Source organism: Arachis hypogaea, chromosome 1 (genome assembly GCF_003086295.3).
Source record: "Arachis hypogaea cultivar Tifrunner chromosome 1, arahy.Tifrunner.gnm2.J5K5, whole genome shotgun sequence".
Classification (NCBI taxonomy): Eukaryota; Viridiplantae; Streptophyta; class Magnoliopsida; order Fabales; family Fabaceae; genus Arachis; species Arachis hypogaea.
The window spans coordinates 38,358,124-38,383,991 of record NC_092036.1 but is presented as its reverse complement, the minus strand read 5'-3'; the positions used below and the strand labels follow the sequence as shown (position 1 = coordinate 38,383,991).

The 25,868-nt window shown below is 32.7% G+C and overlaps 2 protein-coding genes, 1 long non-coding RNA gene and 1 other non-coding gene across 6 annotated transcripts; 3 read left to right on the top strand and 1 right to left on the bottom strand.

Annotated features, from left to right (window-relative positions):
- Positions 1–286: 286 nt before the first annotated feature.
- Positions 287–1,937, top strand: LOC112802564 (oxidation resistance protein 1-like). Its single transcript, XM_072197832.1, has 4 exons — positions 287–499; positions 583–646; positions 1,253–1,340; positions 1,443–1,937. The coding sequence occupies exons 1-4, from the start codon at positions 386–388 to the stop codon at positions 1,486–1,488; spliced, it is 312 nt and encodes a 103-aa protein (XP_072053933.1). The 5' UTR covers positions 287–385; the 3' UTR covers positions 1,489–1,937.
- LOC112802571 (uncharacterized) lies at positions 932–2,338 on the bottom strand. The gene is made up of 2 exons (XR_003202444.2): positions 1,931–2,338; positions 932–1,730 (listed from the first exon to the last, which is right to left on the bottom strand). It is a non-coding gene; the product is annotated as an uncharacterized lncRNA (long non-coding RNA).
- A 76-nt stretch (positions 2,339–2,414) lies between these two features.
- On the top strand, positions 2,415–2,487 carry TRNAR-ACG (transfer RNA arginine (anticodon ACG)). Its single transcript has one exon. It is a non-coding gene; the product is annotated as a tRNA-Arg (tRNA).
- Positions 2,488–15,620: 13,133 nt separating this feature from the next.
- On the top strand, positions 15,621–19,384 carry LOC112802537 (formyltetrahydrofolate deformylase 1, mitochondrial). Of its 3 annotated transcripts, none has more exons than XM_025845795.3 (8): positions 15,621–15,874; positions 16,055–16,167; positions 16,446–16,596; positions 16,700–16,773; positions 16,864–17,023; positions 17,245–17,343; positions 17,474–17,560; positions 19,082–19,384. In XM_025845795.3, exons 1-8 carry the CDS (start codon positions 15,746–15,748, stop codon positions 19,226–19,228), a joined length of 960 nt encoding a protein of 319 aa, XP_025701580.1. In that variant the 5' UTR covers positions 15,621–15,745; the 3' UTR covers positions 19,229–19,384. The 3 variants fall into 3 exon arrangements, with proteins under 3 accessions (XP_025701580.1, XP_025701596.1, XP_025701588.1); XM_025845803.3 differs by having other exon boundaries at positions 15,622–15,874; positions 18,610–19,384; XM_025845811.3 differs by lacking the exon at positions 16,055–16,167.
- Positions 19,385–25,868: the final 6,484 nt, after the last annotated feature.

Sequence of the window (25,868 nt, the reverse complement as noted above, 5' to 3'; positions counted from 1 at the left end):
GCTGTACAGGTATCAAGAGATGAAGATTCATTCCAAAGCTATTGATATTTTATTATGATTTTGATTTCACTTGGAGGAACAGTATATCACTTTCAACCCTTTATCGAAGAAGCATGCTTTGGCCTGGTACCCTATAACTTTCCCTGAGCAAATTTTAATCATAAGCACACACTTCTCTATGGAGTTTCAACACTAGCATTAGTTGTAGAATGGGATAGTTCATGTTTTCTACAAATTCAAGTCCCAGTTTGGAAGCCTGCAAGTCCTACATGACATTTGAGTTCTTTGCTATGGATTGAAAACTCTTAATACGTTTTGAATTATCAGAGATATATTCAGTATCGGAATCTTTTATTTGTAAGGTTAATTTCTCTTCGTTTCTATCATGGATTGGTTCCAAATGTTAGTTATCCCATTTCAGGTTGTCGGAGACCGAAGAGGAGCAGTGTTTGGAAGCTTAGTTGAAGCGCCTCTTAGACCATCCAACAAGAAATACCAGGTCAAACCAAAACTCATTTATCCAAAGATTATCCGATAGATTGTATCTGTTATTGTATTATTGATGACAAATATTTGGTACAGGGAACAAACAGTACATTTGTTTTCACAAATATTTTTGGCCATCCTGTTATATATCGTTCAACAGGTATCTTCTTCCGTCCGAGTTTGAATATGTTACTCTTTCATCCTTTTTGCTATTGCTATCATAAGCATACGGTGCTTATCTAGAAATCAAAATCCAAGATTAATGAATTGGTGTTAGTTTTTCTTGTTATGTGGTGCATTGACATTTGAATCTATGGTGCAAACCTTAGAAATTATGCCCATGAAAATCATTTAAAGGTTAAATTTCAGGAATTGTGTGACTTATGGTGAACATAATGTCATCTTTCAACTATATTATAAGAACCATTTCCTATGAGCCAATGAGGAATGCTTGAGTTTACTTTTATTCAGAAATGTGAGAATGTAGTCTGCTACATTCAATGATTAGTTCGTCAATGAGAGTTGAATTATCTATGAATTGTTAAAAATAATAAAAATACTATCATGTTCAATAGTTGCCTCTAGTAGAATCTTAGAACCTTGAAATCTATTGCTAGTCTTCAGCCTCAGCACGAGGCTTTTCTCAAATTTTGGAATACTTTTGTTTGTTTGGTTTTCCTTTTCTCTTTTTTTTTTTTCCCTTTCTTTTCTTTTGTTTGGTTTAGAATTCTAAATGTTAAACCCTAAACTAACCACAACATTGCAGGGTTAAACCGCTATTTCACACTATGCAACAGCGAGTTCTTAGCAATTGGAGGGGGAAGTCATTTTGCGCTTTATTTGGAGGGTGATCTGTAAGAACTTTCTACTTCCGTCGCTATCTCTTTGCTTAAATTGTTACTTTCACACTGCCAAAAGAAAAAAATTGAAAGACTCTGGTTCTTTCCCTTTCACAGTTGCAAGATGATTCATCTCAACACCATTCAATCTAGAACCATTTAGACAATGATAATTCATTTCGGAATTATTATCCTTCCGCCCCCGATCCTAGCGTCTTGGCGAATAGCTCTACCGAGTGATTGCTTACTCCTAGAGAACAAGCTTTTCTTTCCACCATTATTCTCCTTCAACGATGAATCGGGTAAAGGGAGCATCTGATGAAGACAACAAAGAATATAGAAATGCACTGAAAGATGAGGTGTCAGGGCCATCAACTAAATCATTGCTACCCTCTTCAGTTTTCTCTGAGAAGGAAAAACAATCAATCATCTTCAACTTTACTCTTAAGCCAAAAAACAAAAAACGAAATATAACCTTCAAAACTTAATTAAGGGGCAAGAAAAGGAACAATAACTAAAAAAGCATAAACCTCGTACTTGGAGACCTGAAGCCAAGAGGCAAAGAGAAACATCAGAAAACAATAATATGAAAAGGGGAAACTTACAGAAGGTGGTGGAGGTGGGTGTTTGAGAGTGTCAGAGTCAGATATTGGATTCAGGATAACAGATACAATCTGGGCAGCTTAGCTACGCAAAGATTGCTTCTTTCCCATTCTTTTTTTTCCCCGTTCTTTTTTTTTATGTATAGAATTGGAATAATTTCTGATTCTGATTCATTCCCTGTAGCTGCTTCTACGAAAGCAGCAACAACAACAACAATAATAATAATAATAATAATAATAATAATAATAATAATAATAATAATAATAATAATAATAATAGTGTTGTTGCTTTTGTTGGTTATGGTGGTGATGGGGTGCTGGCATTGAAGTTCTAGTGTTACGAAACTATGGATGATGAAGACTAGGATATGCAGCAGAAGCTTCAATGGGGATTGACCCAACTTCAAATACACTATATTGAAGAACCAGCTGAATCAGCTAAACTCTTTGGAATATCTAAAATATTGAAACGCCACAATAACGAAAAGACTCCATGGCCCAATGGATAAGGCGCTGGTCTACGGAACCAGAGATTCTGGGTTCGATCCCCAGTGGAGTCGCAGTTTTAAGTTGAAACATTTTGGCCTCAACATTACGCAATTGATTTTCCTTTTAGTAATCTTTAACAAGGAAAATTTTTTTCCCTTTTGTTTATGGGTCTCCTCAATACTCTTTTTTGTCTTATAACATGAGATGTTAAATATAATAAGAAATTTTTTTAAAATAGTTATTAAAAAAATATAGTAGTGGGTTTTGAGTAATGATTTTTGTCGGTTCATCGTTAAACAAATTTTATTAAGTAATGGTTGATATCTAAAAGTGTGATCTACTAATTTACGTTAATCATATTTTTTTAAATTTTCAAACGGGGTACCTATATTTTTCTACCAACAGAAAAACCAAAAAAAAATTAAAGTTTATAACATGCTACTTTGTTTTACCTCCAATAATATTTTCTAAAAAATGTTATACTTATTATTTTATCTGAAATGTTGCATTTTCTACTTAAAAGTACACCACACGTAACACGTTATGTTTTTTTTAATAAGGAAACATATGAAAAAAGAAAGAGATATGTAACAAAAAAAAAAAAACAACTTTGTTCTATAAAGAAAAATATGTGTCCAAATATTCATCACTGGTGGTTTTCTATTTTTATAAATGACTATTATCTTATAATGAAAAGAAAATTCTGTTTTTATAAAAGAGACAGTGGTGATTTTAAGAAATAATTTGTCCACATTTTAATTTAAAAACTAAAACTAATATTATCTCATCATGAAAAGAAAAAAAAAAAGTTATAATGAAACATATGAGGATCTCTAATATTGATTTAAATTTAAATTTAAATTTAAATTTCACAAAATACTATATTAATATTTGTAAAACCATATATAATAAATAGTATTTTGAGATTAAATATAAAATTTATCATTTCAATACTTAATCTGTAATCAATTTGAATTTTGTGTTATTTTTAATTATTCCGAAAATAGTTATATAAGGTAAAACAATTTAATTGATTTTCTATTAAAATATTAAGATATTATCATTTCTTTAAGCAATTTTTATTTTTAAAACGGTCCACTTCTTATAAATAAAAGTGATACCCGAAAAATGCTATTTTAAAATTGTTCTAAGTAGCTACTTTGGACCCTTTAATTCTAAACCCCTATATCAAAATTATTTGGAAAATTTTAATTGTACCAAAAATGTTCCGGCAATTAGCCAATGAGTCCCATGGTTATTTTGACGAAAACAATTATTATCATGCCTTACAATATGATTTGGTCATGTATAATCAAGTGATGACGTGTTTGTAGTGGTCATGTTGAAATGGTCGATAGCGCTTTGTGTCACACTCCTGTTTCTCTACGCCTCCTCCTGCATGTTATCCTTTCAAGTTAATCCCAAATGAAAAATGTTAGGATCAACAATTTTTTTTTCTTTTATATTTGAATCAATATTAGCCAATTCTCAATATTTTTATTATAAAAGTGTTACCTTGCTAGAATTTTCCTAATTAAGTTTCTCTCTCTATATGTACTAAATTTATTTTTGTGTCTGAAATTAAAAATTATAAACTAAATTAATTTTTGAACCAATCTCACTTATTTTTTGCTTAATAAATTTGAATTTTTTAATATTTTAATCAATTATATAATTTTTTATTAAAATAATATATTTACGCACAATTTCTAATCAAACAATCATAAATAATTTGAGCATTGCTAATTTTAACCATAAAAAACTATAAATTTTTATAATGTATATCAAATATTAACTAACAAAATTATTCAATAAACTATCAATTTTGAGTAGTTTCTCAAACTAACTAAATCTTTGATAGCTAGGGTTTTAGTTTACATATTTCATTACTAGAATTATTAGTACTTAAATATTTTATGATTAAAAAAGATATTTTACTTATATAATTATATATTATTAAAGATAAAATATAATTTTAATTTTAACATTTAAAATAAATTTTAATTTTATTTTTAATATTTAAAACGTCATATTTTAAGTCAAATATCTTAATTCAGTCTATTTTTTTTATCTAGTAAATTAAAAATATTTTATTCAAAAAATATTATTTATTTTTTTTTAATATTATTTTTTGATTTCTCTTATTTTCTAGTCACCTTCATTACTAAATCACTGTAACTACAACTATCACCACGGTCATTATAATTATAATAGTTGCTTTTACAAAGAAAAAGAAGATAATTGATGATGATGATAATAATAAAAGAAATTTGATATTTTCATGAAAAAAAATTTAATTATGACTAGACCGTAAAAATACGATGAGATAAGATATTTATAAAATGTTTCAAAAATTAGAAACGAAATTTGAAATATATTTTATATTATTATAAAATTTATTATCATTAAATTATTATAAAATATTTCGTATGATCAATTTAAAAACATAAAATTTTTTTGTTCGCAATCTTTTATTTTAAACTAAAATAATCAATAATTTGATTCATTTGTAGTGATGATACATAAACAAATTATGTTGCGACAAATCGAATAATTTAAAAATACGATAAAAATAATTTAATAAATAATTTATTTTTAAAGTAATAAATTTATATTTAATAAATAACTTATACATTTGATTTAATTATAAATTTTTATAGTAATATTAAAATAATTATTTAAAAAATATAAAAATCAAAACAAAATTTAATCTTTATAATGCTTTATTTTAAAAAAAAATTAATCACTTATAATAATTTTTTAAAAATTACTTGACATAAAATTATTAAATTTTAAAGATAAAAAACTCTTCTTTCTTTAATAATATTTACAAAAAATTATATCAAAATTTAGTTTTTATTTTTCTAAAAAATTATATATTTAACTATTTTTTATCACATTTTAAAATTTTTTTTAAAACTTAGAGTAATACTCCAAATAAGTTTCCAAGAAATTTACGATCAGACAGATTTGTCCCCCACAAAAATTAACTAAGATTTTGACCTTGAGGTTCTTAGATATACACTAGATACGTCCCTAAGTCAGTTTGTCATGGTCAGGACTAACGGTGACGTCCTACGTGGAGGTTAACGGGATGACATATCAGGTTAATTAACTGCGACGTGTCATCTCTAGGATATTTTGGTCCCCGTCCACCCGGGACAAAACAACGTCGTATTGGAACCAGGGACGAAACGACGTCGTTTTGGGAAGGACAAATTCGTCCCCACTTGGGCAGAGCAACAAAACGGCGCCATTTTAATGTGGGAGACCAATTCGATGCATAAGTTTTCTCATATTCAATGGTGTGGTGAAATTACTCCATACCCCGTTAGCTATCTGCTAAGTTTTACGAAGAAATTCTTCCAATTCTTCAACAACATTGTTCATAGTCTTTGCTCTGGTTGATCTTGACAATGGTTGTGACGGAACTCGTGAAGACAGTTGGTTCTATACCCCATTGATCAAGGTTAGTCGAAAATGTTTTTGAATTTCTGATTTTGTGTACATGCATTGTTATCAGGGACGGTTCTACATATAAGGGTGTGGGGGCAAGCGCCCCCACTACAATTTGAAATTTTTTTGAATAGTATATAATAATAATATTTATTTATCCTATTAAATTATTGATTTTTACTCTACAATAAAATTTTACTCAATTTTTAAAACTTGATATTCAATTTGAAATTTCATATTGAATGTGTTATAATGATCAATTTTTAAATTTAAATGAGATTAATATTCTTTTTTAGAAATCAACTTATAAGTATATTATTGATCCATTGATGTTTTTTCTTTTAAAGTTAGTTTTAGTTTTTCTATGACAACTGCATTAATTAAAAGAACTTTTTGAATTATGAATATCATCAAGACCTAATTGTATAGGATGTGAATTTTTAAATGATCATTTAGTGATATATGTAGATAAAAAGATATTTCAATTGTATTGTTAAGAAAAAGATTATTCAATCTTTTTAAAATATAAAACTTAAAAAAATAATATTTTAAATTATATGTTATTATTTAAATTAGTGTTTTAGTATTTTAATTTGATAAATAGATATTTTAAAGATTGATCATATTCTATATAATAATAATAATAATAATAATAATAATAATAATAATAGTAGTAGTAGTAGTTATAGTTATGCTACACATGCATAAAAAAATCATTCGTAAGAATATATATTTAAATACAAAATATATATTAAAAATGATTAAAAAATCTATGTATTTATACATAAATAATTTGGTAGTTAATTTTTTATGTGTATATAATATTTTTTATAAAAATTATTATCGTATTATATATATTCTGTCCCCACTATCAAAATTTTTTGGATCCGTCACTGATTGTTATGGATAGTTGTAGTGATTATTGATAGTGGATAAAATAGGAAATGTATTGTAGCTCTTTATTTAGTTGGAATCTTTTTCTACATTCTTTTTGTGAATAAACAAATAAAAGGTGATACTGATGTTGACATCTAGATTGTTTGTTGGCATTTAGATGTCCGAAGATGTGGTTCCTGTATTTCATCATGATGGAAGCTTTGTTCGAGATAACAAGGATGACTGGGTCTACATTAATGGAAACGTGAAAAGGTTCCCCCGATGGACGTTGATCTTATTTGCTTCTTTGACTTGAAGAAATTTTTTTTGGAGTTGGGATACCATGACTACAAAGCTATGTACTGGTATGATCCCATTCTGTAACCCTAGAATCTGGTCTACATCCTATTCATGGGGACAAAGAAATCAGAAGCCTGCAGAAGAATAAGATATAGAATAAAGATACGGATGAATTTTACATTTATTTTGACCATCGGGGGAGATATTATCTGATAGTGATGAGGCTATTGAGGAGGTAGTTATTAAGGATGCTGGGTTGGATAATGATGCAGACAATGAAAATAGTTCAAGTGATGATGATGGGTATAAATCTATTGAAGATGAGCCATATAAGCCTCCACCTTTAGGCTATAATTTTTCTTATTCAAGTGAGAGTGAAGAGTGTGATAGAAAAAAGAGTGGACGGAAATGCGATAAACTACAATTTTATGGTTTATCTTGTATCAAATTTGGTGAATTTTATCAACTTTTCCCATATTTATTCATTGAAATACCATGTTTTGTGAATTCTTCCTAATTGTACTTAATGATTGAAAACATGGATTTTAGACTTTTAATTATCTAAATTTAATCCACTTTGATTCCACTCGATGCCTTGATGTATTTGTTAGTGATTTCAGGCTTAGGAGGCAAGGATTAGATCAAAGAAGTGAAGAAAAAGCATGTAAGATGGAGAATTCATGGAAAATAAGGATTTGGTGAACGCAAGGCCACGCGTACGCGTGACATGACGCGTACACTTGACAAGCAACACGTGACCAACTTAAAGAAACACGTCGGGGGTGATTTCTGAGCTTACCCAAGCCTAAATCTAACTCAATTCTGAAGTATTTGAGGCCAAATTCAAGAAGGAACAATGGGAGAGCAATTAGGATAGAATAGAAACATGCTTTAGGTCATATTCTAGAGAGAGAAGCTCTCTCTTCTCTCTAGAATTAGGGTAGATTAGGTTAGATTTATCTTAGGTTTAGGTTTAATTCTTGTTTTGATTTAGTTCTCCTTTCAATTTGTTATTCTTACATCTTTGTTCTTTTAGTTTTATTTATTATTTCCTTTATTTTGTTGCCTTTATGTTCATGACTTTTGTTGATTTGAATTTTCATTAATGCAATTTATGTTTTATGGTTCTTATTGTTTAATTAAGTTGTTATTGTTATTTTCTTGCATTTGGTAGTTTTAGATTTTATATTTCTTGCTATTTTATCATATTTTCTTTTTATACCTTCCAAGTGTTTGATAAAATATTTGGTTGGATTTTAGAGTAGATTTTCATACTCTTTACTTGTGATTGAGGACTTAGGTCCCTTGAGATAATTGATGTCCAGTTTTATTAGTGATTTAGGATTGTTAGTTGGTTCTTGAACCAATTATGTCCACTTAACTTAACCCTCCGATGTTAGAGAAAAACTAACTGGAATTAATCCTTATGTAATCACCATGTTGTGGTCAATGGTCCAAGATAGGAACCTTGACTCTTAATCCTTGTCATGAGTGACTTTTAGCATTTGTAATTTCTTAGTTGTTAGTTTTATTTTCTTGTCCATAAACCTCAAAACCCCAAAAGAAACCCCATAATCAATAATATGCACACTTCCCTGCAATTCCTTTGAGAGGCGACCCGAGATTTAAATACTCTCGGTTTTTATTGGTTTGCTTAAGTGACAAATAAATTAGACTTTGATTGAGGGTTATTTGTCTGTTTAGATCTATACTTCGACGAGATTATTTTTGTGAAAATTCTATACCGACAATAATCCTCATATCAAGTTTTTGGCTCCGTTGCCGGGGAATTACAAACGTGCACTTGTTATTGGTTATTGTATATATGTTGATATTGTGAATAGCTTGATTTTTGGTTTGTTTGATAGTTTTTGCTAGTTTTAGCATTTTGTTTTCATTAGTTCTTATTAGTTTATTTTTATTTTCTCTTCTTACTATGAATTCTCATTACTTTGGCTATGAGTTTGGTTCTAACTATGTTGTATGAAATGAGAATTTCAACGAGGATATGCATCAAAGATGGGACAATTAAAGGTGGGAGGAGTCTCAAGCATATGATCAACCTTCATGGCAACAACCTCTTCCAATGTACTATGAGCATGAACCTACCATTATGCATATCAATCCAATGGATATGGTGGACCTTGTTGTGGTTATCAACCACAACCACCATATGCCTATGAACCCTATCCTCAACATAGCCCTCAACCACCATACTCACAAGCCTTATACCACCAAACACCTTCCTATAACCCATATCCATCATACCACCAACCTCATTTACCTCACCCTTGTGACTATTATGAGCGAAAACCCTTAGAGCCACCACAATTCCAACATCAATACTCCCAAGTACCACTATTTTCACATACACCACCTTAATACTCCCACCAATATGAACCACCTTCCTATTATGAACCTTTTCTCCCAAACAATGAACCCTCCTATCCACCCCAAACTCCAATGAATGACACTCTCATTTCATTTCTTCAGGAGCGACGTGAAGCTCAAAGGAAGTAAGAAGAATTCATAGCTACCTTGATCGAGGTAGTAACCGAATAGCTTCATAATGCCTATGCACTCAAGGCGCTCCCATGGTCACATGTGGAGAAGCAAATGAAGAACGAAGTATGACAGAGAGGTTAGAAACTGCGGTGGAGAATGAGGAATGGGATTTTGTATTGGAACAAGTGGAGAAGGCCGAAATAATTGAGGAGTAAGAAGTGGTTGAAGACTTAGGAGATGTTGAAAGTCCATGGGAATCGAAAGTTATAGAGCTTCCTTCCGAGAAGTTTGAAATTGATGTTGAGAAGGTTAGTACACAGCCTCTAAAGCATATCATGGTTGAAGAATTTGGAGAGGTTAATCAAGAAATAGATTCAATCATCGATGAGTTTTTATCTACACTAACTAATCACCTCGATGATTTTGTTGAATCCTCTCCACTGGACATGAAATAGAGGTCAAAGATGAATGTGCACAACCTCCAAGTTTGGCAAGCAATGAGGAAAAGATTGAAAGTGAAGAATCGTGTTGTCAAGAGGTGGAAGTCCTTCTAAAAGGATAGATGAGAGTGGAATTTGCTTTGTCAAGATCATTGGAAACTTCTCTATCTAGGTCACCATCTATTCCTTCGTTTGAGTGGGTGAAACTTGTATCCTTAAGCTTTATTGTCCCACTCAAATTTGGTTTGCTTGAAACAGATGGTCAATTTAGGACCCTTTGTAGAATAAAGCGCAAGGGAAGGATGATTAGTGGTTGGCGTTACAACTCAAGGCTCATTAAGGTTGAGACTTCAAGAATCAAGTGCAAAGATTGGACTAGTGCTCAATTGGATGAGTCTAAGAAAAGAGTTTGGTATTTCATTGAGAATTCGGCTTGTTTACCACCTGAATGAAACCACAAGGATCAACTTGAAGATGGGTGCGAAAATAAAATATGGGATCTCAGATTACAAGATGAATATCAACTTTGGGAGCTCATATTTTGTGAAGAACTTTATCGAAATTTGGTGAAATCAGTTGGAAATTCTGACAACCACTTGAAGACCAATCATTCTTGGAAGTTCAAGGATGAGTGCAAGCACAAGCCACCATGACAAGAAGCTTTTTAATTGTCCAACTTAAGGACAATAAATAAAAGTTCTAGGTGGGAGACACTTTACCATGGTAACCTGTTTTCATTCTCTTGTTTATATAGTTAATGAATAAATTGAGTTGCCATTGTTAGGTAATTTCTTGCTTTGATATTACTCTTGGATATATTGCCTTATATGTTAGATTGTTTGGATAGGTTTATGCCTTAAGTTGTAGGTTAGTTGTTTTAAATTTTATATTTGTTTGAATTTCATTTTTGTTTGAATTGCATAATAAAGTATTTGAAATTTTTTTTTCAAAAAGTTAAAGATTTTGTTAGATTTGAATTCTGGTTGGTTTAGAAATGTAAATAGTGGGTAGGATAGTTTTGGTTCTATTTTATATTTCTTAAAAAAAATAAGAGAAAAAGGGAAAGGCCCTGTCATGCGTACGCTTGACCCACGTGTAGGCGTGATCCCTAGAATCTGAACGTGCTAGGATCGTGTGTGGACTGTGCCATCGCACGGTCTCGACAATGAGTTGTGCACGTAGTGTATAGGAACTGTGTGTCTAGTACAATTTCATCCCACGCGTACATGTGACCCACGCGTATGCGTCACCCCCTCTTTTCTCTTGTCATGCCTACGCATCACTCACCATTTCGTCCCTGCCACACTTAGGTGTGACCCACGCGTACGTGTGGGTTTGAATTGCATTATCCCTGACGCAAGAACCCTATTCTCATTCGCATACCAATTCTCTTCCAACGTCTCTGTTTTTCTTCTTCACCCCCAATCCTCCATTGACGACCACCACTCACCACCACTGCACCCAACCATCACCGGTGAACCCACACCACTGCCAATCACCCATTTCTTCCCCTTCCTTCTTTCTCTCTTCCCTTTCTCCCCCTCTTCCCCATTTTAGTCACCCCTCTCCTCTGCCAACCCCACCGCCGTGGCCATCCTTGCCGCCGGTGACCCCTACCAACCTCCACCCTCTTCACCTCTCTTCTTCCTTTTTCTCTTACCCCATTTTTTCCTTACACCATTGTTCTCATACACCACAAGAACAGAGACTTCTCCTATTCTCCTGTTTTTGGTTCTGCTGCTGTCAGCACAGTGCACTACTGTTAGCATAGTGCTACCTCTGGGTCGGCATTGCTCTGCCACCATTCTTCTTCCTTTGCCAATCTCTGATTTTGCCTCATTCCCAGGTTCCCCTTATTTTCATTTTTTCTGAGTTTAATTAGTTAATCTTGTTTTAGTTATTTTAATTATTAGTTTAATTTTTGTTAGTTAGGTTAGTTTTTGTTAATTAGATTAGTTAAGGATGCATGTTGTGTTAGTTCTAGGTAGTTAGGTAGTATTTGAATTGTAGTGGATTTAGGTTGCTTATTTATGTTGATAATAATATCTAGAATCATTGGTTTATTGCCTTTTTTTTGATTGAATGATGTTGGTCATGGTTTTATTATGCTAATTTGTGAATTGCTGCTGATTGTCATTTTTGCTTGTTGCTGCTTAATTCATATGAGCTGTTGTGATTTGTGCTTGTTTTATGTTAATTGAGTTCATATGGATTGATTTTTCTGTTTGTTTAAATTCGGGAACGTCCTATTTACTGTCGAAATACTGCCGAAACTTTTTAAATTTGGTGCATTAATTGATTAGGATTTGTTAATTAAGTTGGTAATTTGTTGCTTTAGTTTTGTTTTGTGACCAACTCAATTAATAAATTACTTGGCCAGCGTTTCTGTTTCTTTTGGTTCCCTTATGCTGCATTGTATGATTGGTTGCAACAAGGAGTTATTTGACGGATTTTTGTGTCAAATAGACCTTTCTTAGTCAATTATCTTTGAACATCTTCTATGATTTGAATTGTCAAGTCCGGTCAATTCTTTCACTTCATGATTTGAATTCAACTAATTTCCACACAATCATTGAAATGCACACTTTTAATTTCCTAATTGACCTAAGCTTGCTAATTTGATTATTGAGGTTTTTTAAAATTGCAAAACCGGTGCATTTTCGCTTTTGTAACCAATTGCATAAAATTTTTGTTTTCAATGAATTTTGGGTTACATTAAGTGGATGTTTCAATCTTTTCGCACCAATTTTTACAAATTCAGTGATCAAACACATTGATGATTGATTTCTCCTTTTTATGCTTATTTTGCCTTATTCAATTCATCATCAATGCTTGCATTATATTACATGAATGTGAGTTTGCTTGTTCTTAACTATTTTTGAATATTTTCTTAATTTAAGAACAATATTTGCTATTCTATTAACATTTAACTTTCTTTCTTTTGCTAACTTTTGATTTTAACTAATTTTTTAAGTTTTCTTTTTAATTTTTCTTTTTTAATTAACTCTTTTACTATTCCTTTAATGCATAGCAAGTTTGTTTCTTCACGGGCAAGCAATTTGATTTTCATTGTACACAATTACTTGGAATGTGAATTTGACTTATTTTGATTTCTATTTTCATTCTATTTCAAGTTGATTGCATTTTATTAACTCACTTCATGCATAAGCTTTTAATTCCTCTGTTTTCTGTCTCTTGCCTGCCTATTATATTATTTTTGCCTTACACGCCTTAGCTTCTATTTGATATCCCATTTTCTATGAATTTTCTTTTTCAGGATGACTGACGGAAAGAGAAAGGGCAAGGCTAAGGCAACCTCAAGTAAAAGAAAAATATCACAACCATCCACTGAGATAGCTGATGAGACCTCATCTGAGAGGCAGCTTACTGCGAAGGAGAAGGCTGATCAAGCTATGCCTTTCTTCGACCTAGTGAAGTTTGCTAATCTCTACTGTGAACTAAAGTTTTAGCACTTCCTAGAAAAATGGAACCTTCACGTAGAGAAAAAGCTTGAGATACCACCCGACATGACGCATTTTACTAAGCGTCAGATTGAGTCACGGGGTTGGGTGTTCTTGGAACGAGACTTGGTGGGAGTGAAGTAATCTTGGGTCCGATAATTTTACTGTAACTATTACCGGGGAACCCTAGATGCGGTTCAGCTCTGAGGCAGGCAAATTTTAGTGACTGAAGAGGCTATTGAAGAGATCTTCCACTTTCAGCCAAAGAATAGTGGAGTTTGATTGGGATGCAGTCTTCTGTACCATAGTTGTCCATCCTGATGTTCTTTGGGCATATGGACTGTCAAAACCGACTCCCCGAGGCATCAAGGTTAATTATCTGACAATTGAGACTAGGGTGTGGTAGTAGATAGTGAGTAACTATGTCATGCCTAGCACTCACGAGTCTGAGGTCCCGGCAGGCATGGCTGTGCTTATATGGTGTGTTTTGGAAGGGAAGGAATTATACCTTCCAAGACTCATTAGGAGATACATGGTCCAGGCCCACGTCAGAGGTAGCCTAGCATTCTCATGTTTGATCATTCAGATGGCTCACTGGGTTGAGGTTCCCTAGGAGCAGGGAGATGAGAAACCGACAGTTGCCAGCCGTAAGAAAGTTATCCCGCACGGCAACTGGTTCAGAGATCGTCCAGCGTCTAGACGCTGAGATCGTCCAACACTCACTGCTTCTACAGAGCTATCTACTTCCTTTTCTACAGTAGGACCCTCAGCGACAGCATCAGTACCTTCCACAGCAGTACCATCATCTACTTCCCAGCCGATCTACCATCTCGTGCAGTGCCTTTTCGAGCACGTGGATTAGATGGAACATCGCAATAGGCTCCACACCTCATCTTAGCTCTCATGCTTAGGTTCCGACCCCACCTTCAACGATCCATACTCCACCGGTTCGACGAACAACTGAACAATGTTCAAAAATTAAAGTACGAAAATTTTGATGTACAACACTGAAATTTTGGTGCACAACATAAAAAATTTGGTGCTTAACACACAAAATTTTAAAGGACTTTATGCCAAAAATATTGATACCCAACTAACAAAATATGCACAACACATAACACATAAATTTTGGTGTGTAACACATAAATTTTTGAAGAACCACATACCGAAAATATTGACTCATCCAACTAACAAATATATTCGTAGCAAAAATTTATGTGCTATGTGAAAAAATGTCTATACTATATCGATAAGTTACAATTGTGTTATATTAATAAGTTTTTGTGTTTTCTAACAAAAATTTCTCTACAAAAGCATTAAAAAAGAGAAGCGGTGATATATGTGCGTATTTTTTTTACTGAATTTACGCCGACTAAATTAGACTTCATTACAAAAGCATTTGTCCATGTAACATTATCGGTTAAAATATTCATAATTCATTTTAAATCAAATACGAAAAGTAAAAAATAAATATTATAAAAAATTACTTTTTAATAAAAATAATTTAAAAAACTTAGTTAAGAATTTTTATCTGGAATTTAATTATAAATATTTAAACTATAAAGATATAATTAAAAATTTAGTAAAATTAATAAATTATAATGATGTATAGAATAATGAGTACTTTATTTTCTTCAATTTTTTTTCAAATATCGAGGATTATAATAATAAAATGAGTTATGTTACATACAAACCAAAATTAGTCATCAAATACAGCTACTAATATAATATACATGTTGAAATATAAATACACATTAAAAATAAATTAAATTACATAGGTATTTATACATAAATATATTAGTGGCTGATTTTAGTAATTGATTTTGATGTACAAATAGGCAAATAGTATTTTTGTAATAGAATATAGCCAATTAGCCATATTACGTATATATCAAAATCAGTCTCTAAATTAATTATTTGTATAAAATATATATTAAAAATAAATTAAATACCACATATATTTATACATAAATATACCGACTATTTTTAGTGTGTATATATTATTTTTGTAATTCATATATTAGAGGCATGCAATAATGTGTGTTATTTTGAATATATGAATATAAATATACATTTTAAATAAATTAAACTACATATATATTTATATATAAATATATTGATGGCTGATTTTAGTATATAAATAACATTTTTGTAATAGAATATAATTGTGGCAGATAGACAGCGAGAATAAAGGAGCGAAAATAGAGAGAGTGGTGGTTGAGCTTTGAGAGCATCAAAGTTAGTTGGTGGTTCAAACTGACTCTTGCTTTACAGAGCGAGAAAGAGAGAGAATGAGCGTTGTGCGAAGAGTGTGTTCGATGTTCCCCCAAGTTGTTGGATTCAGCAAGAGGAACATCTCCTTCAAAACCTTGGATCCTCCATCACCACTCGCCCATGGAATCCACGTCTTTTATTGCCCAGTAAGTTGCTCAAGGAACAAGTCATTCGTAATTTCATATACAACACCCACCACCTGTTTGTGGAAATGCTCCAGTAGATTTGGTTAGGTGGCCTTTGAACTAGGGATGGTTCAGTTTTTGGGTGTATTCTTGTGTGCCCTCTACTTTTGAATTGGATTTTTGTACATTCATTTTCAATAGGATGCTGTTGGAATTGTAGCCAAACTTTCAGATTGCATTGCATCTAGAGGTGGAAACATCCTTACTGCAGATGTTTTTGTACCTGAAAATAAACAAGTCTTCTATTCTAGAAGGTACTTGTCTTGTCTCATTCATTAATTCACATTCATTTTGCTTCTTGATTACTAGTATTAACATGAGTACTTCTTTGATTGACATATGAAACTTGTCTTGAAAGTACTGAAGATTCTGATGTACATATGATATTTGTTGGATTGCTAATAAGCAATAATATTTAAATAAGGTCTTTGAGCCTTAACAAGTGAAAATGAATCTGTGTTTTCTTTTTTTTTCTTTCTTTTTTACTTACATTTTAATTTCATCTTGCATCAACTTGTGTTGAACATTGCAGTGATTTTGTTTTTGATCCTGCTAAATGGCCACGGGCACAAATGGAGGAGGATTTCCTAAAGCTATCACAAACATTCAAAGCAATGCGATCTGTTGTGAGGGTGCCGGCTCTAGATCCTAAATATAAGATAGCTGTTCTGGCCTCAAAGCAGGTATACATTACTACTTTGGCTCTTCTCTTGTCATCTTGCATTTCAGAAAATGAAAAGGATTTTACATTTTGATTGTCATGGATATTGATTTTTTTTCCTGCAGGATCATTGTCTAGTTGATTTGTTACATGGATGGCAGGATGGAAGACTTCCTGTAGATATAACTTGTGTAATTAGGTGAAATTTCAGCATTGACATCACCAAATTGATTTATGCTTCATTTATTTGTTTATTAGTTTTTAAGTATCTTTTTGATGTGCTAAACAGTAACCATCATAGAGCTTCAAACACCCATGTGATTCGCTTTCTTGAAAGGCATGGTATTCCTTATCATTGTTTAAGTACAACAAAGGAAGAGAAAAGAGAAGGGGAGATATTGGAGTTGGTTCAGAATACTGATTTTTTAGTACTTGCCAGGTATATGCAGGTAATAACTTATTGAAATTCTTTTTTCTTTCCTTTTTTTCCTTGCACGGAGTCCAATGCCTAAAACAACGTGCTTACTGTTTTGGAAGAACTTGTTCTTCTTTGCTTCTAAGTTATAGGAGCTCACATGATTTTTATTTATATTTTATTGTAGATAAATTCTAAGTGCTAATATCTGAGAACATTGAAGTATTAACACTTACCATTGATTTATTTGTACAGATATTATCCAGAAACTTCTTAAGGAGCTATGGGAATGATATAATTAACATTCACCATGGTCTTTTGCCATCATTCAAGGGGAGTCATCCATCAAAACAGGTTGGTCTTCCTACATTTCTATGTTACAGGATTTCTTTTCGCCACTCGGATTCTAAATGTTTGTTATATAAATTTTGTGGTTGCTTCCTACATATGCATACAAATTTAATATGCCGGATCATTTTGGCAGGCCTTTGAAGCAGGTGTTAAATTAATAGGTGCAACAAGTCACTTTGTGACAGAAGAGCTTGATGAAGGACCTATAATTGAACAAATGGTAAACACAAGCTTTTTCATGCTCTTCTTTTAAATTTATTTTATCATTTATTTGCTTCTTTAATGCTTTGTTTGGATATAGAAAAGAAAGTGGAAGGAAAGAAAATGGGAGGAAAGAAAATGAGTGGAAAGAAAATAGAAAGAAAAGTAAAGTTATTTGTATATTGTTTGGATTAAGAGAAAATAGAAAGAAATTTTTTTTTTGTTTAAATGAAAAGAAAAGTAAAAAGAAAAAAATTATAATAGTATAAAATTACATTAATACCCTTATATATATTATATGTAAATGATAATATATTAATATATTTAAATTATTTTTTAATAAAAAAAGTGTTTCTAATTATATTTTAGAATTTTAATGTATTATTATTATAAACAATAATATTTTTTAAATTTATTTTTTTATTTTTTATTAAATATTATAAATTTTGTTTTTAATTTTAATAATGGGCATGTTAGTAATTTTGCTTTTACTTTGAAACCCTCAGCAGTTTTCTTCTGCAAGTTGGGAAAGAAAACTTGGATGTGGGGCCTACGTTACTATTTTTCTTTTCCATCCAATTTCTGTGCTGATCCAATCAAGGGAAAATTCCATTTTCCTTCAATTTTCCTTCCTTCAGTTTTCTTTTCTTCTAATTTCCATTGATCCAAACATAGTGTAAGTGAATGATAATGTTGATCTGAATTCTTTTTTTTTTTTTTTGGGTGTCTCGATCTGAATTAATTATATAGAGAGAATAAATTTTTACGCTGTAAATTCCCTTTTCTTATGGTTTTTATTTTACCATTTACTTGGCAGAAAAGATTTATGCATCTTCCTTATGATTATCAACAGCTTATGAAACCCTTGTCTAGAGCCACCTTAAATTCCTAGGCTAATAGGGTGAACACAACATAAGTACAGTTGCATTGTACATGTTCCATTAAAGTCCATTTTCCCACCCTCCTTTTAAAACTTTTCTATTGTGCCTATACTTAGTAATGTTCATTTTGGATATTATTTGTTGAAAAAATGACATATTTGTAAGACTTTTTGTTTTCATACTGCAGGTTCTCTTGCAAGTTTTCTTTGTCAAGCTTTGGTGTTTTCTAGTTTTTGAATAAGGACCATTGCATTTACCATGTTAAGATTAATTGGTGCAGCTCTCATTCCATTGACAAAAAAGTAGATACAGATGCAAAAGAATCTGTGTTTAATACTTTAAATAAATCTTTGCCTTTGCTCCTTAAAATTCTTAAGCTTCTATTTTAGCTATAAGGGGTTTTTGGGATATGTCTCAAATGCATGGTTTGTTGGAAATGGAAAACCGAAAAATTTTTCATTGCAACTCTCCGCTGCATCATTGCCAATACTGTGGAATTAGAGTCATGTTTGCTACCCTATGGAGTTCATTGCTTTCACTAAATTAAGCATGCAGAAATTGCAAAGATGCGAGATATATCTGTACTTAGTCAACAACCTCGACTCAAATGTAGCTTGATGCCTTGATCTTATTTTTATTGAATTTTGGTTTGGTTACAGGTCGAGAGAGTTTCTCACAAAGATAACTTGCAGAGCTTTGTGCAGAAATCGGAGAACCTTGAAAAACAATGCCTTCGCAGCGCTATCAGATCTTATTGTGAGCTTCGAGTATTACCTTACGAAGAAAAGAAGACTGTTGTCTTCTGAATGAATACAGCAAATGCAGATTACAATTCTTCATAAGAGTTGAGGCTGCTTTGCATACTGTTTACTTGTAAAGTTAACATAATATATACCCACTTTGGTTGCAACTTGCAAAAAAGTGAAATATAGAAAAGAAGGGAACTTGATTCTTTTGGTGAATACCGCAAAGTAATTTTAGTGGAATAACAATGGTAACAAATAATGGTTAAAACTAAGAGTAGAATCCTTGGACGGTGATAAGGTGAATAGGGGAATTAAGAGGAAGTAGATCTTGTTGAGCTCTTTTGGTTTCATAATAGGGTTACGCTACCTGTGAGGATACGGGTGTCTGCGGATCGGATCGGATCGGATATGGCCGAAAATTTAATTCGATATGCACAATTTTCATCGAATCGGATCGGATATGATATCTACACTTTTTAGTGCCGGATCTGATCCGCAAATATGTGGATCGGATCGGATATCGGATATATTTACATAATTAATCTTCTCTTTTTAATCATATTTTAATGTAAAAAAAATCAATAAAAATATTTCTTTCATACTTTTAAACTTATTTATTTCTAAAATATTTTTAATCAAACTCTTTCTAAATAATAAAAATAAAATAATACAATATATGAATAATAATTACTAACTAAAACATGTAAACAAGTAAAGATAATATCAAACATATATATATATATATATATATATATATATATATATATATATATTAATTATTATTGTGCGGATTCGTAGATGTAGAGCAAATATCCACAATCCGATTGCGGATCGGATTGTATCCGCAATTTTCGAATCGGATGCGAATATTTACCGCAGATATGTAGATATGATCCGATCCATCAACACCCTATCAGAAGAAGTAATTTTTTTCCCTCACCTGCAGATATGATGCGCTGTAGCAATGCAGAATTGTGGGTATAGTGTGTTTCTTGGAATATGCTCTTTATAGTGTTAAATTATTATGTGTTTTTTTTACTGTTAAATTATTTAATTAAAATTTCTTATTTTAAACTTAACTCTCCTACGCTAGTTACAATTTTTTTTTTAATTTCAAATTTTAAAATTAATTCTGTTACATTTGTTTTTTCAAAATTTCTAATTTCACAGTATATTAATAATTTCAAATTTTAAATTTGAGACTTATTTATTAATTTAAAAAATTACAAACTAATATCAACTTTGATAAATCCTAAAACCCTAAACCAACATTAGCTGAATAATATTTGCGACGTTTTTAATTAACTAAAATCAATCTAATTTATTTTTTTATTTTTTACAAATTCATTCTTTTAGAGTGTTTATTTTCAAGTCATTTAATTTATACTAATTTTTTTTGTCAAATTTAAATTAATATTCACTAATTTAAAAATTGTAAAGCAAATTTTTTTTCCAAAACCAAATATACATCACTAACTATATAAACCCAATATTTATTGATTACGTTTATTTTCATATTACGTATTTAATGTATATTACAAGTTTTAATTAAATTTGAAATAACAGATACTAGATATCATTACACTATACACACTAGTTCAAGTTCACCAACTCTTTCGCCCACAATCAGCTAATGCTCAACTATATCACCATGAATGTCAACAATCACCAAACTCATACACCCTACATAATAAATCAAACTCCCAAATTCATCAACACCAAACACTAATTTCTTAACTCTAAATCTTATTTGTTAATTTTAGAACCCTAAATGTATGTATTTATTTTTCTTTTCCTTTTTTTGGCCATGATTGCCCTCCAATAAACACATTTTGTATTTTTTTCTAAAGTATTTATTTTTATATAATTCTAAACACTTAATATTTTTAATTATGAAATCCTAAATATATATTGTTCCGAGGGTTACCTAAAACCGGATGATGATTGGGATTGGATGTGAAGCCCAAGCATTCAAGGGGGTGGTCTCTGACTTGTTACACGTCCGTGTGCCGCTGTTCGAGCTGTGTGTTTGGAGAGATGGGGGGATGGTACATGCAAGACACTCCGATGCCTAAGTCAGCAAGGGGTTAAGCAGGTTTAATATATTGGAACTTAAAGATACCTGAATATGTCAGGGTATTTATAGGAGATGAGCCAATAACCACCGTTGGAGTAGTTCCACTTCTGGTGGTGGATAACTTTCCTTTTATCTTAGGGCTGTTGAGATCTCTCTTCAAGAAGTGGATGAGAGATTCAGGTAGGCAGTTACTTACTTGGATAAGCATAAGCTGCTCGTCCTCGTCGAATCCAACCTCTATAGGAGGTTGGGCGTGCGGTAGGAGCCACCTTGGTTGTTGGACCTTTTAACTTTATTGGGCTTGACTCATGTTTTGGGACAGGGTATGAACAATGCCCCTACTTGAGTTCGATCTCTTCACTTTGAGTCGGATTCAAGTATTTGATGAAGTCGGAGGTACTCAAGTTGTTATCTTCTTTCAAGACGAAAAACCGTCATGATTTCAAATTTTAAAACCGACGTGATTCCAGGTTGCCAACCGTCGCGTCCGTTGGCTTTTCGCATTAACACGTGGGGGACAGTTACACTGGTAACGGCACACCCTTTAAATGAGTGGGGCTCTTTACATTTTTACCCCTAGTGCCTTATAAATACTTTCCCCCGCTTTCTCTTTCTTCTTTTTCGTCTTCCTCTGTGAAGTTCCTTTCTTTTTTTCGCGCTTTCTTCATCTTCATCCAGCCCCTTCGTTTCCTAGTGCTTGGTGCTTCAAGGCGCTTGTTCCATCTTCGTTGAAACTCTCCTCCCTTCGTTCTTCTCCCAGGAAAGGTTAGTTTCTTACTATTCAAACTTTTTCTTGGCTTTATAGTGTTCCCATTGTTTCTGTGTTTTCTGCTTGATGAATTAGGTTCCTGTTAATAGTTTTTGTGTAGTTTTTATGTACCTTTATTGTCGCTTTCATTACTGTATGCACTAGGAAACTTCGAAATTGCTATGCTTTTTCTTCAAAAGATTATTTCTTTGTGACTGTCGATTGCTCTTTATTTTGCAAAAGAAAACTTCCCCTATTTCAAACTTGTTTGTAATGTTCATTTTCTGTGTAATGTAGGTATCTCTTCTTATACGTCCCTCTCCATTTTTCAAAAATGTCTTCCTGGGTCTCTTCAGATTTGTTGAAATGGGTTGATTCCTCAGTAATTTCATCCCATCCGATAGTCGATAGTGTTTTTGTGAAAGATCTTTGAAAACACCATAGAATCTGTAGTTCTGCCGAGGATGAGGCCAAATATGAAATAGTGGCCCCTGATCCTGAGGACTGAGTTTGTTGTGGGAGGGCTACTGAGTCGGAACCCCATTTTATTTTCATGTATGATTGTCTATTTACTCGTCTAGGGGTTACTTTTCCTTTTTTTGACTTTGAGATAGAGGTGCTATCCCACCGTAGAGTGGCTCCTTCCCAACTCCATCCCAATTATTGGGGATTTCTTAAAATTTACCAGCTTGTTAGCCATGAACTCGGACTTTCAATCTCTTTGAAAATCTTCTTCTATCTATTTCATTTAGCAAAGCCTTTTAGTGCTTTGAATAAACAAAACAAACAACAGTGGGTCTCCTTCTGAACTATCCAAGGTTAGAAGGTTTTTTCTATTTTTGACGAGTCGTTTCACGACTTTAAGAACTTCTTTTTCAAAGTTTGAGCTGTTGAGGGCCATCATCCCTTTTTCCTAAATGAAACCAATGTACCCCGCTTTCAATTATATTGGGCAGAAGCAGCCCCTATAGAAAAGTACAATTTAATAGATTTGGATGAGGTAGAGGAGGCTGTGGTTGAATTCCTTCAAGAGGCTTAGGGATGGGCTCCAAACCTCGACATCAAGAAATTCCTACTCGGAACTCCGAGTTATGTCTGGCCCGAGCTATGTAGCTTTTTATTTTTACTTTGTAGATATTTTCTTGTTTTTTTGACCTGTCTGCTAACGTCCTTAAATTTTTCTTTTAGAAAAAAATGAAAAGTGGATCGAAGGCTTAACTTAAAGTCCAAGAGGCCAAGAAGAACGCACGTGCCCAAGCTGCCCAGTCACAGGAGGGCGGGACATCAACGACACCTTCACCTCAGAAGTTGGACTCGGGGACCTCTTCTTTCTCCTTGGGTAAGTCGGTAAATCCTCTTCCTCCTCCTCCTCCTTTTTTAGTTCCTACTAGGGTGTTCAAAATCGATCCAGACCGAACAAAACCAACAAACCGAACCGAAATAATCGAGAACCGAATTAACCAAAAACAAAAAAATCGAAAAAAATCTATTTTGTTATTTTTTGTACGGTTCGGTTCGGTTTTCGATTTTGACTATGAAAACCCTAACCGAACCGAACCGAACCGGTTCAGAAAAAATCCTAAAAATGACTAACCCCCACCCCCCAAACGAATGAAGCTGCTACATGCTGCGTGAGTGGGAGAGCGTCCCCCCAAGCCATCCCTGACCCTAACCCCCAAATCCTCAATCCCTAACCTGCACTCTCTAGTCTCTACTACTCAGTCACTCTCGCTCTCTGATGCGGTATTTTACAACCCACACTACTAATCGGCAAGTGCACCAGGATGTACCAAGTAATACCTTACGTGAGTAAGGGTCGATCCCACGAGAATTGATGGATCAAGCAACAATAGCATTTGATAGGATTCGTTAGGCAAGCAGAAATTGGTTTTGAGATGTTCAAAAGGTTTAAGTTCGAATTCAGAATATCAAAAGTATAGACAATTAAATAAATTGGGTATAAAATATGGAGAAAACAGTTAAGGCTTCAGAGTTATCTATTTTTTCTGGATTTACTTTTCTTACTAACTATTTTAATTATGTAGGATTTAATTTATGGCAAACTATATGTGACTAGACCCTAATTCCTTAGACCTTTTTAGTCTCCTCTAAAATTCATTAACTGCCAATTCCTTGGTCAATTAATTCCAATTAGAAGCTACATGATCAAATTCCAGTTTGCATGCCACATAAATTCTAATTACCCAAAAATAGAAGGATTATATGTCACGTATCCCGTTAAATCCAGATAATTAAAATTTAGGAGAATATGTTTTCAAGCTGTTGTTCAAGTAAAGAGCTTTTCCAAGTTTTACAAGAACTCAAATAGAAAAAGGATCATACTTCCGTTCCACCCAAATTCATAAGATAAAGAGCAAAAACAATTCTTAAATTATAAATCCATACATGAATTAAAATAGAAAATGCAATAAAATCAATCCATACAAATAGACAGAGCTCCTAACCTTAACAGTGGAGGATTAGTTGCTCATGGAAAAGAGAGAAAATTAGGATTGTCAATTATGTTCCCATCTGATGGCATCTAAATTCCTATTTATAACTAATCCTAATAAATTTAAAATCTAATTATCTAAAATTAAAATAATATCTTTTCCTAAAAGATAAGATTTGAATTTAAATTCGAATTAATTAACAGATCTTCAGTTGATGGGTGGGGACCACTTGATTTGTCCATTCTACAGCTTCTAATCTGTATTTTTTGGGCTGGAAACTGGGTCAAAACAGCCCAGAAATCGCCCCTAGAGTTTTTCGTATTATTGCAGATCGCGCATGTGACGCGTCTGCGTCGTCCACGCGCTCGCATCATTTGTGCAGATTCCAGTCCACGCGTTCGCGTCAGGCACGCGATCGCGTCAGGCACGCGATCGCGTCATTGCGATTTCTCCATTCCGCGCGGTCGCATGAGCCATGCGTCCGCGTCGGTCTTCGCTGGTCATCTCTTTGGTTTCTTCTTTTTCTCTGCAAAAACTTCATCAAATCCCTCTGAATGCTACCTAAAATAAATAAAATTGCAGAAAACTCAAAATAACATCCATAGTGGCTAAAATATAATTAATTCTTAATTAAACTCTACAAATTAGATGCAAATTCACTAGGAAAAGATAGATAAGATGCTCACGCATCACAACACCAAACTTAAACTGTTGCTTTTCCTCAAGTAACCAAAACTAATATAGGCTTGGGATGTGAATTTGCATGAGAATGAGAGTTCGATTAAGCTCAAGTCTCTTTTTATAGTGGGGTTTATAACTGTAATCCTGAATAGGTTTGGCATCTCACTCTCCTTTGAATCAGAAGAATGTTAATGTTATTCGGAATTAGAATCCGGATAATATTATGAATTTTATGATCTTTTATATTTCAGTTTAATCCTTGAACACAGCAAAATTTACTTTAGTTTAGTTATTTATTTATTTATTTTTTTCTTTTTCTTTGGTGCTTTGCACCTTGAGCCTAGCCGTGACTTTAAATGTTTTGTCTCAAGAGTTACTTGACACAGAAACACCACAAGCACTTAACTCGGGAACTCTCTTTGAGTTCTAATTTTTCTTTCAGTTACTCCCAGACAGTGGTGATCAAAGTCTTTGGCATACTCTGTTAAACGCACTTGGTCTCGACTCTAAGTGTTCTGTCTCAAGGATTACTTGACACAATCACACCACAAGCATATGACTAGGGAAACAACTCTTTGAGCTTTTAATCATGTCTGACCTCCCTAGTCATTGATGCTCAGAGCCTTGGACCTTGCTTTTATTATTTATTTATTTATTTATTTATTAATATTTACTTTTTTTGCTATTTCTTTTGCTTCAAGGATTAAATTTTTGTTTATTTCAGAGAAGTCATAATAATTC